Raw genomic sequence first — 11,644 nt, 5'->3', positions numbered from 1 at the left:
CATGACAACTTATCCCAATAGGTACAAACCATGTTGTTTTACATGAAGAGGATTTAATCCTTCTATATTGCATCATGAACAAGATTAAGGTAAATTGGGTTTTCATTATCAATGAACACATGATGAAATCGAAAAGGTTGGCTGATTACCGCTTTCCCTATGCTATACTTATTTCCAAATTGATTGATTACTTTGGTGTTGATGTTACAAATGAGAGAAACGACCCTATCAAGGTTGTAAGTGAGATTGATAATTCAACTCTCACCAAAATGGGATTTCACAAAATTGAGGACAAGTGGGTGGTTCTCAAAGGGAAGGACCCTCAAGCAGAACATGAAGCATCAAACCTCAACAGTGAGGATGAGCATGAAGCTGTTCCCATGGAGGATGACTCACCTGCTACCCAATCTGTGCATGAGGAAGTTGCTACAAATGCCATAGTTGCCTATCAATCTCCAGAATACCGAGGAGAACCAATGTCTATGTTTGAAAGGCAAGTGTTGTATCGCCTTGATGTAATGACTACAGAACAAAGGGCATACTTTGAAACTACTTAAGCAAGGTTTCAACACCTTGATGATCAGATTGAAGGGGTTCAGGCACAACTTGCAGAGCTTTACTACAAGGATCAGTAGTCTTCTGTTTTTTATGCTTTCTTTATCAGTTTTCAAATCTCTGTAATGATGAACAAGTTGTCTTTATCTTTTGGACTATTATGGTTATGCTTTTGGTTTTTTTTCCCTATGATTACATGTTGTTTGATGAATCCAAAGGGGGAGAAAAATAGCTCACCATGCTAGGTGAAGCTAGTTGAAACAGGGAGTTAATTCTGCACCTTAAAACCATTTCTCATGCTATGCAATGTTTCTGTTTTTTCTGGTTTAGTATGTGGTGCAGTGCAGGTTCTTAAAGCAACAAGAGCTATGGGGATTTGTCTCCATCAAACAGGGGGAGATTGTTGAAGATGGTTGCTGCCCCTTCAAGACATGTGTTTGATGAAGACTTATATGTGCTTTTCATGTGTATTTTACTTTGCTTTAAGTGTGTCTTAGGTAGTGCTTAGAGGTTGTTTAAGAGTGAGCTTTTTGCTGAGTAACTCACCTCATAACCACTGGCCATGTGATAAGAACAAGCATAAGGTTTCTTAAACCGTTTTTCACATGTTTTACAAAAAACACGTTTACTGCATAAAAATAAATCTGTTCTTTTCTAAATAAACAGATTCTTTTTTAATCTGATGCCTTGGCTAAGTCTTGTGAAAATTAGATTTTGTGCATCATGTATTTTGACTAAGTCTTCCACCTTTCAAAACGACTGAGTTTTAAATAGTTAAACTGTTTCTCTTTTCGTTTTGAAAAAATAAATCTATTCATCTGTAAATGAATTGATTCCTTTTGTCTCTGGTGCCATGTCTAGCTTAAACGTTTTTCAGTTTTATCTCAGCACCAGAATGGTTGACTAAGTCTCCTCTCTTAACAGATTCTCTAACTGCTTTTTGAAAATAAATCTGTTCATTGTATTTTCAATCTGTTCATTTTATAACAGCTTTAACTGTTTTTCAAAATTCTGTTATAAGTTGGTTTTCTATAAAATGAAAACTTGTTTCTGAGTTTAAACATCGTTCATACATTTGTAAAAACAAGTTTTACAGCAGAGAATTAAGAGTTTACAAAGTATTAGCATTTGTTCTTCAAAGATTTCGAAAATCACAAAGTGCTTGTTCTTGGTTTGGTTCCAAAAGCTTGGTGTGAGGTGCTGCTACTGTTCTAGCAATCTTGCCTACTGGTTTAAGGCAGATCTTTGTATCCTCAATCAGGTGTAGTCGTTTCACTTTTCATTTCTTGTAATAGTTTGGTTGAACACTCTTCTTGATAGGTTTTCTTGAAGAGTGTGTGAGCTGAAATATGTTTTTTCAGCAAGAGTACCTAAGTTCTTGTAGGTTTCAAGAACAGTGGGAATTGTGTTTGTTTGTATTGTGATTTAGTGAATTTCACCTTGGTTTAGGTGAAGACTGGATGTAGCTCAGTTGAGTGATGCCTTGTGTTCATTCTCTCTCAATCTCTGCAATTAAGTTTCTGCATAATTGATAAAACAGCAAAAAAATAAATATGTTCAATTAAAAATAAATATGTTCTTTCTGGGCACGGTTCATATTGTTCTTAATTTATGGAAAACTGGTTGATTTCAATAAGAACACTTAAAAGCCATTAGAACAGGTTGATTGTAATAAATCACTCAATAAACTGTCAAGCCATTAATTGAACCTTAATCACTTGCTTGAAATTGAAGGTTGTTGTTTTGGTGATTCACTATTTTTCGTTCTTATATCAGTGTGTGTGCATCTGAAAAATCCATCTGCATAATCTCGTGATTAACCTTGCTGTATAAAAGTTTTTCAAACACACAAACAGTGTCAAAATAAATCTTTTCATTTCCATTTAAATCAATTTATTTTTTGGAAACTGTGTTAAACACTGTTTCTGCGAGAAGCTTTTGAAAGGTCAATTCACCCCCCCTCTTGAACTTTGACACTATTAAACCCAACACCTGTAGTGATTCAAGACAATCAATGATTGATTTTAGTGTGTATCTTGGGAATTCCCTCGTATCCTGGAAATCAAAGAAGCAAGGAACAATATCAAAGAGTTTTTGTGAAACTGAATCAAAGCAATGACCGTTGTTACATGTGAAATTCAATGTTTAACTTATCTTCTTCAAGATGACAAAGTTCCTTTTAAGCAACCATCTCTTTTATATTGTGACAATGACTTAGTAAGATACATTGCATCTGATTTGATTGGGTTGCTCTCGATTTGATTGAATTTTATATTATTGTGTATCTCCATATATCTTGGATAGGATAGGTACATAAGTCCCTTAAGATCGAAATCCACAAATGAGGTGTAGATGGAAAAATTTGATGGATTAACGAGTTTTAATGTTTTGCAAGAGTTCATCGGATTATTTTGATTTGATGATATTTTTTTTTTCTGATTTGAATTACTTTAAGATTGGTCGTTTATTTTCAAATGACCTGTCAAGTTATGATGGTAACAAAGGATATGGTTACTAGGCTTCTAAAAGGAAGCTAATATTAATTTTGTCTTTTTTAATTCTTTGTTGTTTCTCTTTGTACATATGTCTAGCCTTTATTATGTCTTTTCTTATTCTAGCCTTTATTGACTATTTGTTTTACATTCCGACTCTTTAGTTAGACCTAAAATGAATGTATTGCTTGTATATATCCAGATTACCTTCTTTGATTTAAGTAAGAAAAAGAAAATAAAAGAAATATTCCTTTTCATATCCTTGACTTCATTTTTCTCTTTTGTTCATCTCAGTAGTTTTTTATTTTTATTTTATTTTATAATAGATGGTTACTTATTTTCAAAGCTTTGTTACCATGATCGTTTGATATCGAATAATGATTATGTATAAATTTGATCTGATGATCATTTCATCTCAGATAACGATTATGCATAATTTGGATTCGATGATCGTTTGATCTCAAATAGAATTTTTGTTAGCTTTAATTCAATGATTATTTAATCTCATATAGTGATTATGTATAACTTTTTTCCAATGGCCATTTTGTTTTAGATAGTAATTATTATGATGATCATTTGATCTTGGATATACATTGTTGATCTGATGATCTTTTAGGGTGTGTTTGGATTGGGGAGAGGATGTGTGAGGATTTGAGGGAATGGATGTGTGAAGATGTGAGAGGAAAGTGAGAGCGTTTGGATTGAGGTATGTTAGGGTGAATATGTGAGAAAAATTGATGAGAATTTGTGAGTGATGTGATGGTTGTGAGAGAATTTTAGTTTTTTTTTTTAAATTTTTAAATGTTACGTTACAAATTTATCCTTGCTTATTAAAAAATTGTAATAATGAAATGAGTTATTTTTGTTTAAAAATAAACAACTTTCACATATTTCGTAGATTTAAAAATTAAAATTAGAAAATAAATATATATTAAATATAAATAGATATAATTTAAAAGTTATAATTAGAAAAACATTTATTCAACAAATTAAATAAAAACAAAACTTCAAGTAATTTCTAAATATTAAACATGCATTATAAAATTAGAAAATAAATTAGAAAATAAATCAAATCTTACATATAAAAAAATAATATTTTTTTATTATTAAAAACCCTATAGTAATGAAAAATAAAATAAAAATACTAGAAAAAAATACGTAATTAATAATAGAAAATAATTTCATAAAAACTATTATAAAAAAAATACTAACTCAAAAACATAATAATTATAAAAAAATATATTAATATAAACACAACAACAAATTAAATAAAAAGAAAACTTCAAATAATTTCTTAAAATATTAAATATATACTATAAAATTAGAAAATAAATCACATCGTATATAAATAAAAGAAATATTATTTTTTAATATTAAAAACAGAGGGTAAATTTAGAAATACCACATGCTGATGTGACCTCTACATCTTTTCATTTTGAGGGGACACTCTATTTACAAGTATATCCTTTCGTGCTCTTCCCTCTAAAATCTTAAATCCAAACAACTGATATTCTCTCACTTCTTTCCTTGTAAACAGTACATCCATAGAAGCAAATAGAACCTTAATCTCATAGAGTGCTTTTTGATTGTTTAATATTATAATAATAATAATAATAATAATAATAATTGTTCTGATGATAGTTTGAAAGGTAATAATTATGTAAAAACTATTTGAATGGTAATAATTATTTAAAAATATTATGTATATTTTAATTTTTTTAAGGAAGATATATTTGTATGATATATTTTTGTATAATTTAAGTAAAATTACAATTTGTTCATAATATGGAAAAGGTGTGAAGTTAAAAAAATATATGCAGCTGGTAAATAGAGCATATATACTTCTAACAAATCAAGAGTATATCCTCATTTATTTTGTTATCTGATGAATATTAAATTATACATAAAATTATAACTATAATATCTTATATTCATGCAGTTGCCATGTTATATAATCTATATTAAATATTAAATAAAATTAAAATTGATCACGCAGATATTTTATATTGTATTGTGTTTTTATATGTTATGCATCTTGAAAAAGTTGTATTGTAAGAGAAAAGTTAGTCTCAAAAGGAATTTTTCTTCACTTCAACACCAATAATCGATTTTACTAAAAGGACTTCCAAAGAAATTCGAATTGCACCCTTCTTCTTGGAGACGCGCTTCTGAGTGAGGCTGAAACCCCTCTGTAATACAATGGCGTCCTCCAACACTCCCAAATCTCCCAAAGCCAAGAAAGGAGAAATCTCCACAACCCAATGTAAAACGAAGAAGAAGAATCGAGACATCGCGAAAGAGGAGAACCAAAAGAAGAAGAATAAGAGGCCCAAGCTCAGCAACGGCAATTCAAAGCAGCCACAGGAAAAGGGCGCAGAAGGAAGTGGTGAAGATGTGAAAACCAACGTGTTTCCAATGAATCGTATCAGGACCTTGATCAAGGGCGAAGGTCCTGACATGCGTGTTTCGCAGGAAGCCGTGTTAACCATCAACAAAGCTGTGGTAATTTTTTTATTCCTTGCGTTTTTTTGTTCTGTTTATGTTTTTATGTGTCTTTTTTTTATTGGTTTCGTTTTTCTTGCAGGAGAAGTTCCTTGAGCAATTTACGCAGGATTCATATGCTTGTTGTGTTCAGGACCGCAAGAAATGCCTGAGTTACAAGCACGTGGGTAAGGTTTTATGATTGAGATATGTGAGTTCAACGAAAATTTACTGTAGTATAGTGTTTGCTGTAATGAAGTATGTGTGTGTTTTGGTTTATGGATTCCTAGTTTCAACTGCACTTTGAATGGAAATCATACTGTCACACAGGTTCACCTTCTCCGGAAGTAATTGTGAAAGCTAACACACCCTATAACTGTTTAGAATAGGCGAATGCACTTGTTGGGGAGTCCTAAATCTAGACATGAGCTCAGTAAACCCAACTGAGCCTCCACTATCTATTCAACAAGTGTGTTCTTTGACCGTTACCTTCTTTTTTAGGGATGGCGTGCATGGTGCCTTCCTTGCTTGTGAAGAGGCCATGGAATCTATAATCTGGTTGTAATTGGCCTATGACCCACTGGCTGTTTGAGCCCTAAAGCGGCAATGTGATAGAATGAGACAGTTATAATGTTTGGTTGGTCTAAACTTGGTTGGTCTATGAGTGACTCGGTCCATATTAGGTGCTAGATGGTTGTTTTCTTATGGCTAGAGGTTGTCTGATTCTTGGTTGAATAGCCTATCAAGGGTGAGTCTGAGGTACTCTAGATAGATGGTCCAATAACATTTTCTAGCTGATTGCTTTTCCGACATTGATGCTAATATCCATGTTTTGGGAATTGAAGGATATATTTCTATATATTGATTGAAAATTTGCAGGCTTTTTTAGTTTTAGGCTTATACTTATAGTTTGACATTTTTTTAAAATATACTTAGAAGATGAACTGCTTGAGTAGAATTCCTGATCATTTTGTTGGTTACACTTTTGAGGTGAGGGTGGTAAGTTTTTGAAAGGGTTTAGTCTTAAGATAGGGAGTATCATACTGATTTCAATCTGATTCAGTGAAGTTCTCAGTCTAGACTCTAGTAGCTATCCCACATCAAATTCATTATAGTAAATATTGAATTCTTTCCATGTAGTGTGAATTAAGGAACATTTAGATCTGTGCTATCAATAGAAAATCACTTAACAAATGGAAAAATGGATGGTCTTGTGTACCGATTCACAATGTGTTTGGCATTAGTATGCAATCATTGATGTTTTGGGAGTTGAAGTTGCGTACCTTTGTTTGAAATGGATCAAGAGGAGTTTGAGTGCAGATAGACACGTGGTCAATGAAGATCAGTAAGAGATGATGGAAGATGGGAAGAGGAAAAGTCACTTTTGGAAGAAAACAATGTAAGGGGGACTCAATTAGGACAATGCAAGTTGGAAGAAGATGATGATCAAGGTGGAATAGAATTGTCAAACAGATGCTTTTGAATCAGGAAGAGGCCTCAAGAGGGGTTTATAAGGAAAGAAGTTAAAAATATATAATCAGAGAATTATTTTTTGGGAGGGGAAATAGACAAAAATATATTATGCAACTTTTTAAAATTTCTCTAAAGAATCATATCATTAGGTACTAAATGTTATTAGCAAACATATTATTTAAATAATATATAAACCAAATATACCCCCATGTACCATATATTTACCAAGTAGCATACCACGCGCCCATATCCACACTGAAGAGTTTTATTTGTGAACTAGGTAATTAATATGTAGCTTAGCACAACCTCTCTATTTGAATAATTTATTCTGTTCACTTCTATATAGCTATCAGCTCATTCAGTTATGAAGGTCATCATCAAACCTTGCAAGATTCTGCACACCTCCAACTTGTAACGGCAGTAAACTACATTTAATAACTGCAACAGGTTCTGCACAGTCACTTGGTTGTGGAAATCTATATTCTAATAATGTATAATAAAAAGTAAACTAATATGAGATTATGCCTTAATGGTGCAGAGATAAGGTAAAATTGTTCAACTTCCTCGATGCTGAGCAATTGCAAAAGGAATGGTACATGTTTTTCAAATGCATGCTATTGATCGTTTTTAAAATTACTGTCTCTCAAAGCTTTTGCAAAGACTACCTTCTCTTTCCCTGTGCAATATTGAAGGAAAAATGTACCCAGAAAGGAAAAAAGAGCAAGAGTCAAGAGGAATGTCTCTAATCTCACCCATTGATTAGGAAACAATATTAATCTGCTACAGACCTTTGGTTTCATTAACATTGATCTCTTTAGTAAGAGCAAAAACAAGGAGTGTGTGAATATTGTGAAACCATTGGTAATTGATTGGCATTCAAAATTTTAAAAAATGACCATCGTAAGTACTAGGAAAAACCCTAGAGATGGTGTCAAAATACAACATGTAAGTGGGGGTAATCCCAACTTATAAGTCAGTTTTGTACGGTTGAGTTAAGCCTAAACCATTGTGTAAGATGGTACCACTTGAGATAGAATAGAAGTAGGGAAAACATGCTTAAAAGAGTTCCTAATATATTGGGTTTCATAGATTGCCACAACATGGCACAAAGCTGAAAATCCATCTCTTCCTGTTCAACTTTGTTTGATGATATTGTACTACCACCTTCTTCCAAGTGGTCATTAAAACCTTAGCAAAGAAGCCATAGTTTAATCGATGCTGACCAAGATAGAGACTAGAAGGCAGTGAATGGATTACATGTTCCTAGGTTGACTATGCAAAGATGCCGGTTGTGGCGATCTGTGGAGGAATTTGCCTTAGTGATTAGTGAGGTTCTCTGTCACTTGAAGAGGCTCTCTAAATCTGGTGCACTTAGGAAAAATCTGTTGTGTCAGGCACAAATGGCGATGATGATGGTAGGGTCTTTCATTGCTTGATGAGATGAACACAACTAGGTGCTCATTGGAGAGAAAAGACAATGGTGCCCAACAATGTACTTACTAGACAGTGACAAATTGAGCAAGATAAACTCGATCTGATACCAACTTGAGATAGAAGTATGGAATATATGCTTCCAAGAATTCCCAATATATTGGATTACATAGATTGCCACAACAAGGCAACTGAAAATCCATCTTTTTCCACTATTTAACTTTTTCTGATGGTATTGCATTACCATCTTAGTGGTCAAGAAAACCTTGACCAATAAACCACAGTTAAACCAGGGCAAACCAAGACAAATAATTTTTTCCATTAAGCTTCTTTGAAGTAATTGTGGAATCTTCAACACACCTTTTCATGATGAGAACTGGATATCTCGAGCATATGACTCGATGTTTATAGGTGATCCGATAGTAGATGACATTAGGTCCAACAAACTTGCTAGTATAGATTCTAATGCCATTTTAGAAAGTGGGTATAAACCTAACTCAATGTTACAAAATTTACTTGCAAGGTGAGGCTTACACCCTCTTATATACTATAATTTAACCATATCTTTAGTTCATGCGGGATCTTCAACAGTATCAAAGTTGTACCATCTTCAGTGACCTGTTTTGTTACTGATCTCTTGTTAGGTCATGACTTTTTCCTTATATGTATTGGCCTTGACTTTGTCACCATGACTTTTTCTCCTAAGTAAACATTACTCACTCTGCTGCAACATTTTATGCTCTTTGCAGATGCACCTTCCAAACATTTTTGCTCTCTGGCTGTCACTGCACTTGTCGAGCACTTTTGCTTTATGAGAGGCGTCTCACTCTCCAAGCATTTTTTGCTCTTTAGTAGCTCTTAGGCCCTTCGAGCATTTTTTCTCTTTGGTAATTGTGGCACTCTCTGATAATTTTTTCTTCTTGACAATTGCCACGTCCTCTAAGCACTTTTGTTTTTTGAGCATACTTTCTCTCTAGTAGTTGCTTTCCCTTTGAGATTTTTTTCTCTTTCGCAGCGTCATACCTTTTATCCATTTTCGTTATGTGACATTCATTGCTCTCTCTGGGCATTTTTTGCTCTCTAAAAACCACTGCATCCTTCGAGCATTTTTTGCTCTTCGACAGCCATTGTGTTCTTTGAACTCTACCTTGCGAACCAAGACATGCTTCTTTGGCAACCACTATGTTATTCCACTCAGCCAAATGCCACCATGTGCCACTAGCTCCCCTACATGTCATCTTCATGCGTGAATCTTTGTCATTATTGACTTTGTTAGCTCTAGCAACCGATTGGCTAACATGTTCAATAAGTCTCTCAAGGAGTCTTATGTTGATGACATTTGTGACAAGCTTGACCCATGATACATATGCTCCACTTTGATAGGTAGTCTTAAAGATATGATTTGATTATATTAAATAAAGGAAATATAATATGATTTCATCACATCAAATAGGGAATACTGCAATTATCTTGCAAGTTGGTTTTGTAGTATTGAGTCAGGTCTAAACCACTTTGTAGAATAAGATTTAGTATGAAGGTGTAACCTAGGTGGATTATTGAACTACTATGTTTTATGGCCATTTGAATTGATCCTTCATCCTTGTGTTTGATTGTGTATCTGCTTACAGGCTCATTGAGTCTATTAAATATTTCTTTTCCAATCACTGATTAGTCACCCGCTTATCCTTTCAGCAAATGTTGTTAGTAAGAAGATGAGATACGACTTTCTTTCCGGTAATTCATATCCCTGTTGCAATGCTATCATATTCTTAAGTTTACCTTTCCCTGTTTTCACCTTACCTTGCTTTTACTTGTTCAGATTTTGTTCCTGAGAAAGTGAAAGCTGAGGATGCATTAAGAGAGAGAAATGCAGCAGGCAATGGAGTATTTCAGAAGATCTAAAGCGAGCCAGTGGGGAATCTAAACTAGTACATTATAGAATCATGTCACATTTTGTAACGGAAACATGCATCAGGAGGAGTAATACTGTTTTTTAATTTTCCATATTGTATTTATTTTCACACTTCTCTTTCTTAATAGTTCGATTCCCGTAATTGTATAACTGTAAATGTTTTTCCAGTGACCAGACGTGCTTCATGCTTGAGTGTGTTTTGGTAGCATGCTGCAAGTGCCAAATTCCTTGTTATGTTGAAAATCATAAGTTAATTTGCCAATGGAAAGATGTGAAACACAAATAATTTTTACTACTGGATGGAATCGATGCCTAAGCTATGTTTGTATGATTTTGAGTGGAGGGGAGAATGCAAAGGAAGGTAGGTGATCGGATGGAGGGAGAGTATTTCCCCTTGTTCTGGGATGCTTGAGGAAAGAAAGAGAGGAAACCTTTTTCCCTTTCTTGAAATTTAAAGTTAAACTAGGGGGCAAAGAGATTTTTTACTTCCCCTTGTTTAATTTAAAAAACCTTTTACTTGCTCTTTCTCACCGGTTTGAGGGGGGAGGATTGAGGCTGAGAGAATTGGAATGGTGAGAACTGTTCTTTCCTAGCTTACCTTTTCTTTCACAAATTGCATCTTGGATGATTGCATGCACACTGCACAACAGCATTAGCAGGTTTTGCTGAATGTTTAGACTAGAAAGGCTGAAACACTTTTGCATCTTCCATATTTTGTTAATCCTCGCATTGTGCTTTATGCAACTTACGAAAGCCCCATTGCAACATGCTGCTTCTTTCAGGTGTTCATTTTTCGAGTTCCAACCAAGTTCTATTTATAGTTCTTAAACACCATTTCGTAATGGCTACGAACTCATTGGAGTTTAAGTATCCTCTGTCATAATTTTTCTTGTTTCGAATCCTCAATTTTCAAGGATGGGAAGCTCATTTTACCTTTCCATATTACAAGACAAAAATACATTTATTTTTTCTCTTCTTTTTTGACTTGGCAATAAGTCATTTCGGCTTGATAAATCAGAAATACGGTGTAGCATAATTTGTATGTCTTTAAATTTTTTGTATTATCACATAATATATTCTTCAGAACAACAGAAAGCTAGCAAAATGTTGGACTCCCAGTGAATTTCTCTTCACATGTTATTCTAGAATATTGGCTCAGATGTAGCCTAGCAATCAAAGCTACGTTGATGTTCGACCAAAACCCGAAAGAGAGACATACTATGTTGTAGATCACGAAATTGTTAAAAATGTCAACGATGATGCCCATCTCTTTTCAGTTTCTAGAATGCCCAAAAATATT

The 11,644-nt window shown here is 33.7% G+C and overlaps 1 protein-coding gene across 1 annotated transcript; it reads left to right on the top strand.

Annotated features, from left to right (window-relative positions):
* Window positions 1-5,081: 5,081 nt before the first annotated feature.
* Window positions 5,082-10,639, top strand: LOC137821564 (DNA polymerase II subunit B3-1). Its single transcript, XM_068626217.1, has 4 exons — window positions 5,082-5,549; window positions 5,632-5,716; window positions 10,125-10,166; window positions 10,252-10,639. The coding sequence occupies exons 1-4, from the start codon at window positions 5,247-5,249 to the stop codon at window positions 10,332-10,334; spliced, it is 513 nt and encodes a 170-aa protein (XP_068482318.1). The 5' UTR covers window positions 5,082-5,246; the 3' UTR covers window positions 10,335-10,639.
* Window positions 10,640-11,644: the final 1,005 nt, after the last annotated feature.

The sequence above is a fragment of the Phaseolus vulgaris genome, chromosome 11 (genome assembly GCF_000499845.2).
Source record: "Phaseolus vulgaris cultivar G19833 chromosome 11, P. vulgaris v2.0, whole genome shotgun sequence".
NCBI classification, from domain to species: domain Eukaryota; kingdom Viridiplantae; phylum Streptophyta; class Magnoliopsida; order Fabales; family Fabaceae; genus Phaseolus; species Phaseolus vulgaris.
Note: the sequence above shows the minus strand (reverse complement) of the source record. Positions and strands in the feature narration are given on the sequence as shown.

Coding starts and splice junctions, on each gene's coding strand:
- LOC137821564 (XM_068626217.1), top strand. CDS start 5,247: ATGGCGTCCTCCAACACTCCCAAATCTCCCAAAGCCAAGAAAGGAGAA. Junction 5,717..10,124: donor CCTGAGTTACAAGCACGTGG/GTAAGGTTTTAT, acceptor TTATCCTTTCAG/CAAATGTTGTTAGTAAGAAG. Junction 10,167..10,251: donor GAGATACGACTTTCTTTCCG/GTAATTCATATC, acceptor TTACTTGTTCAG/ATTTTGTTCCTGAGAAAGTG.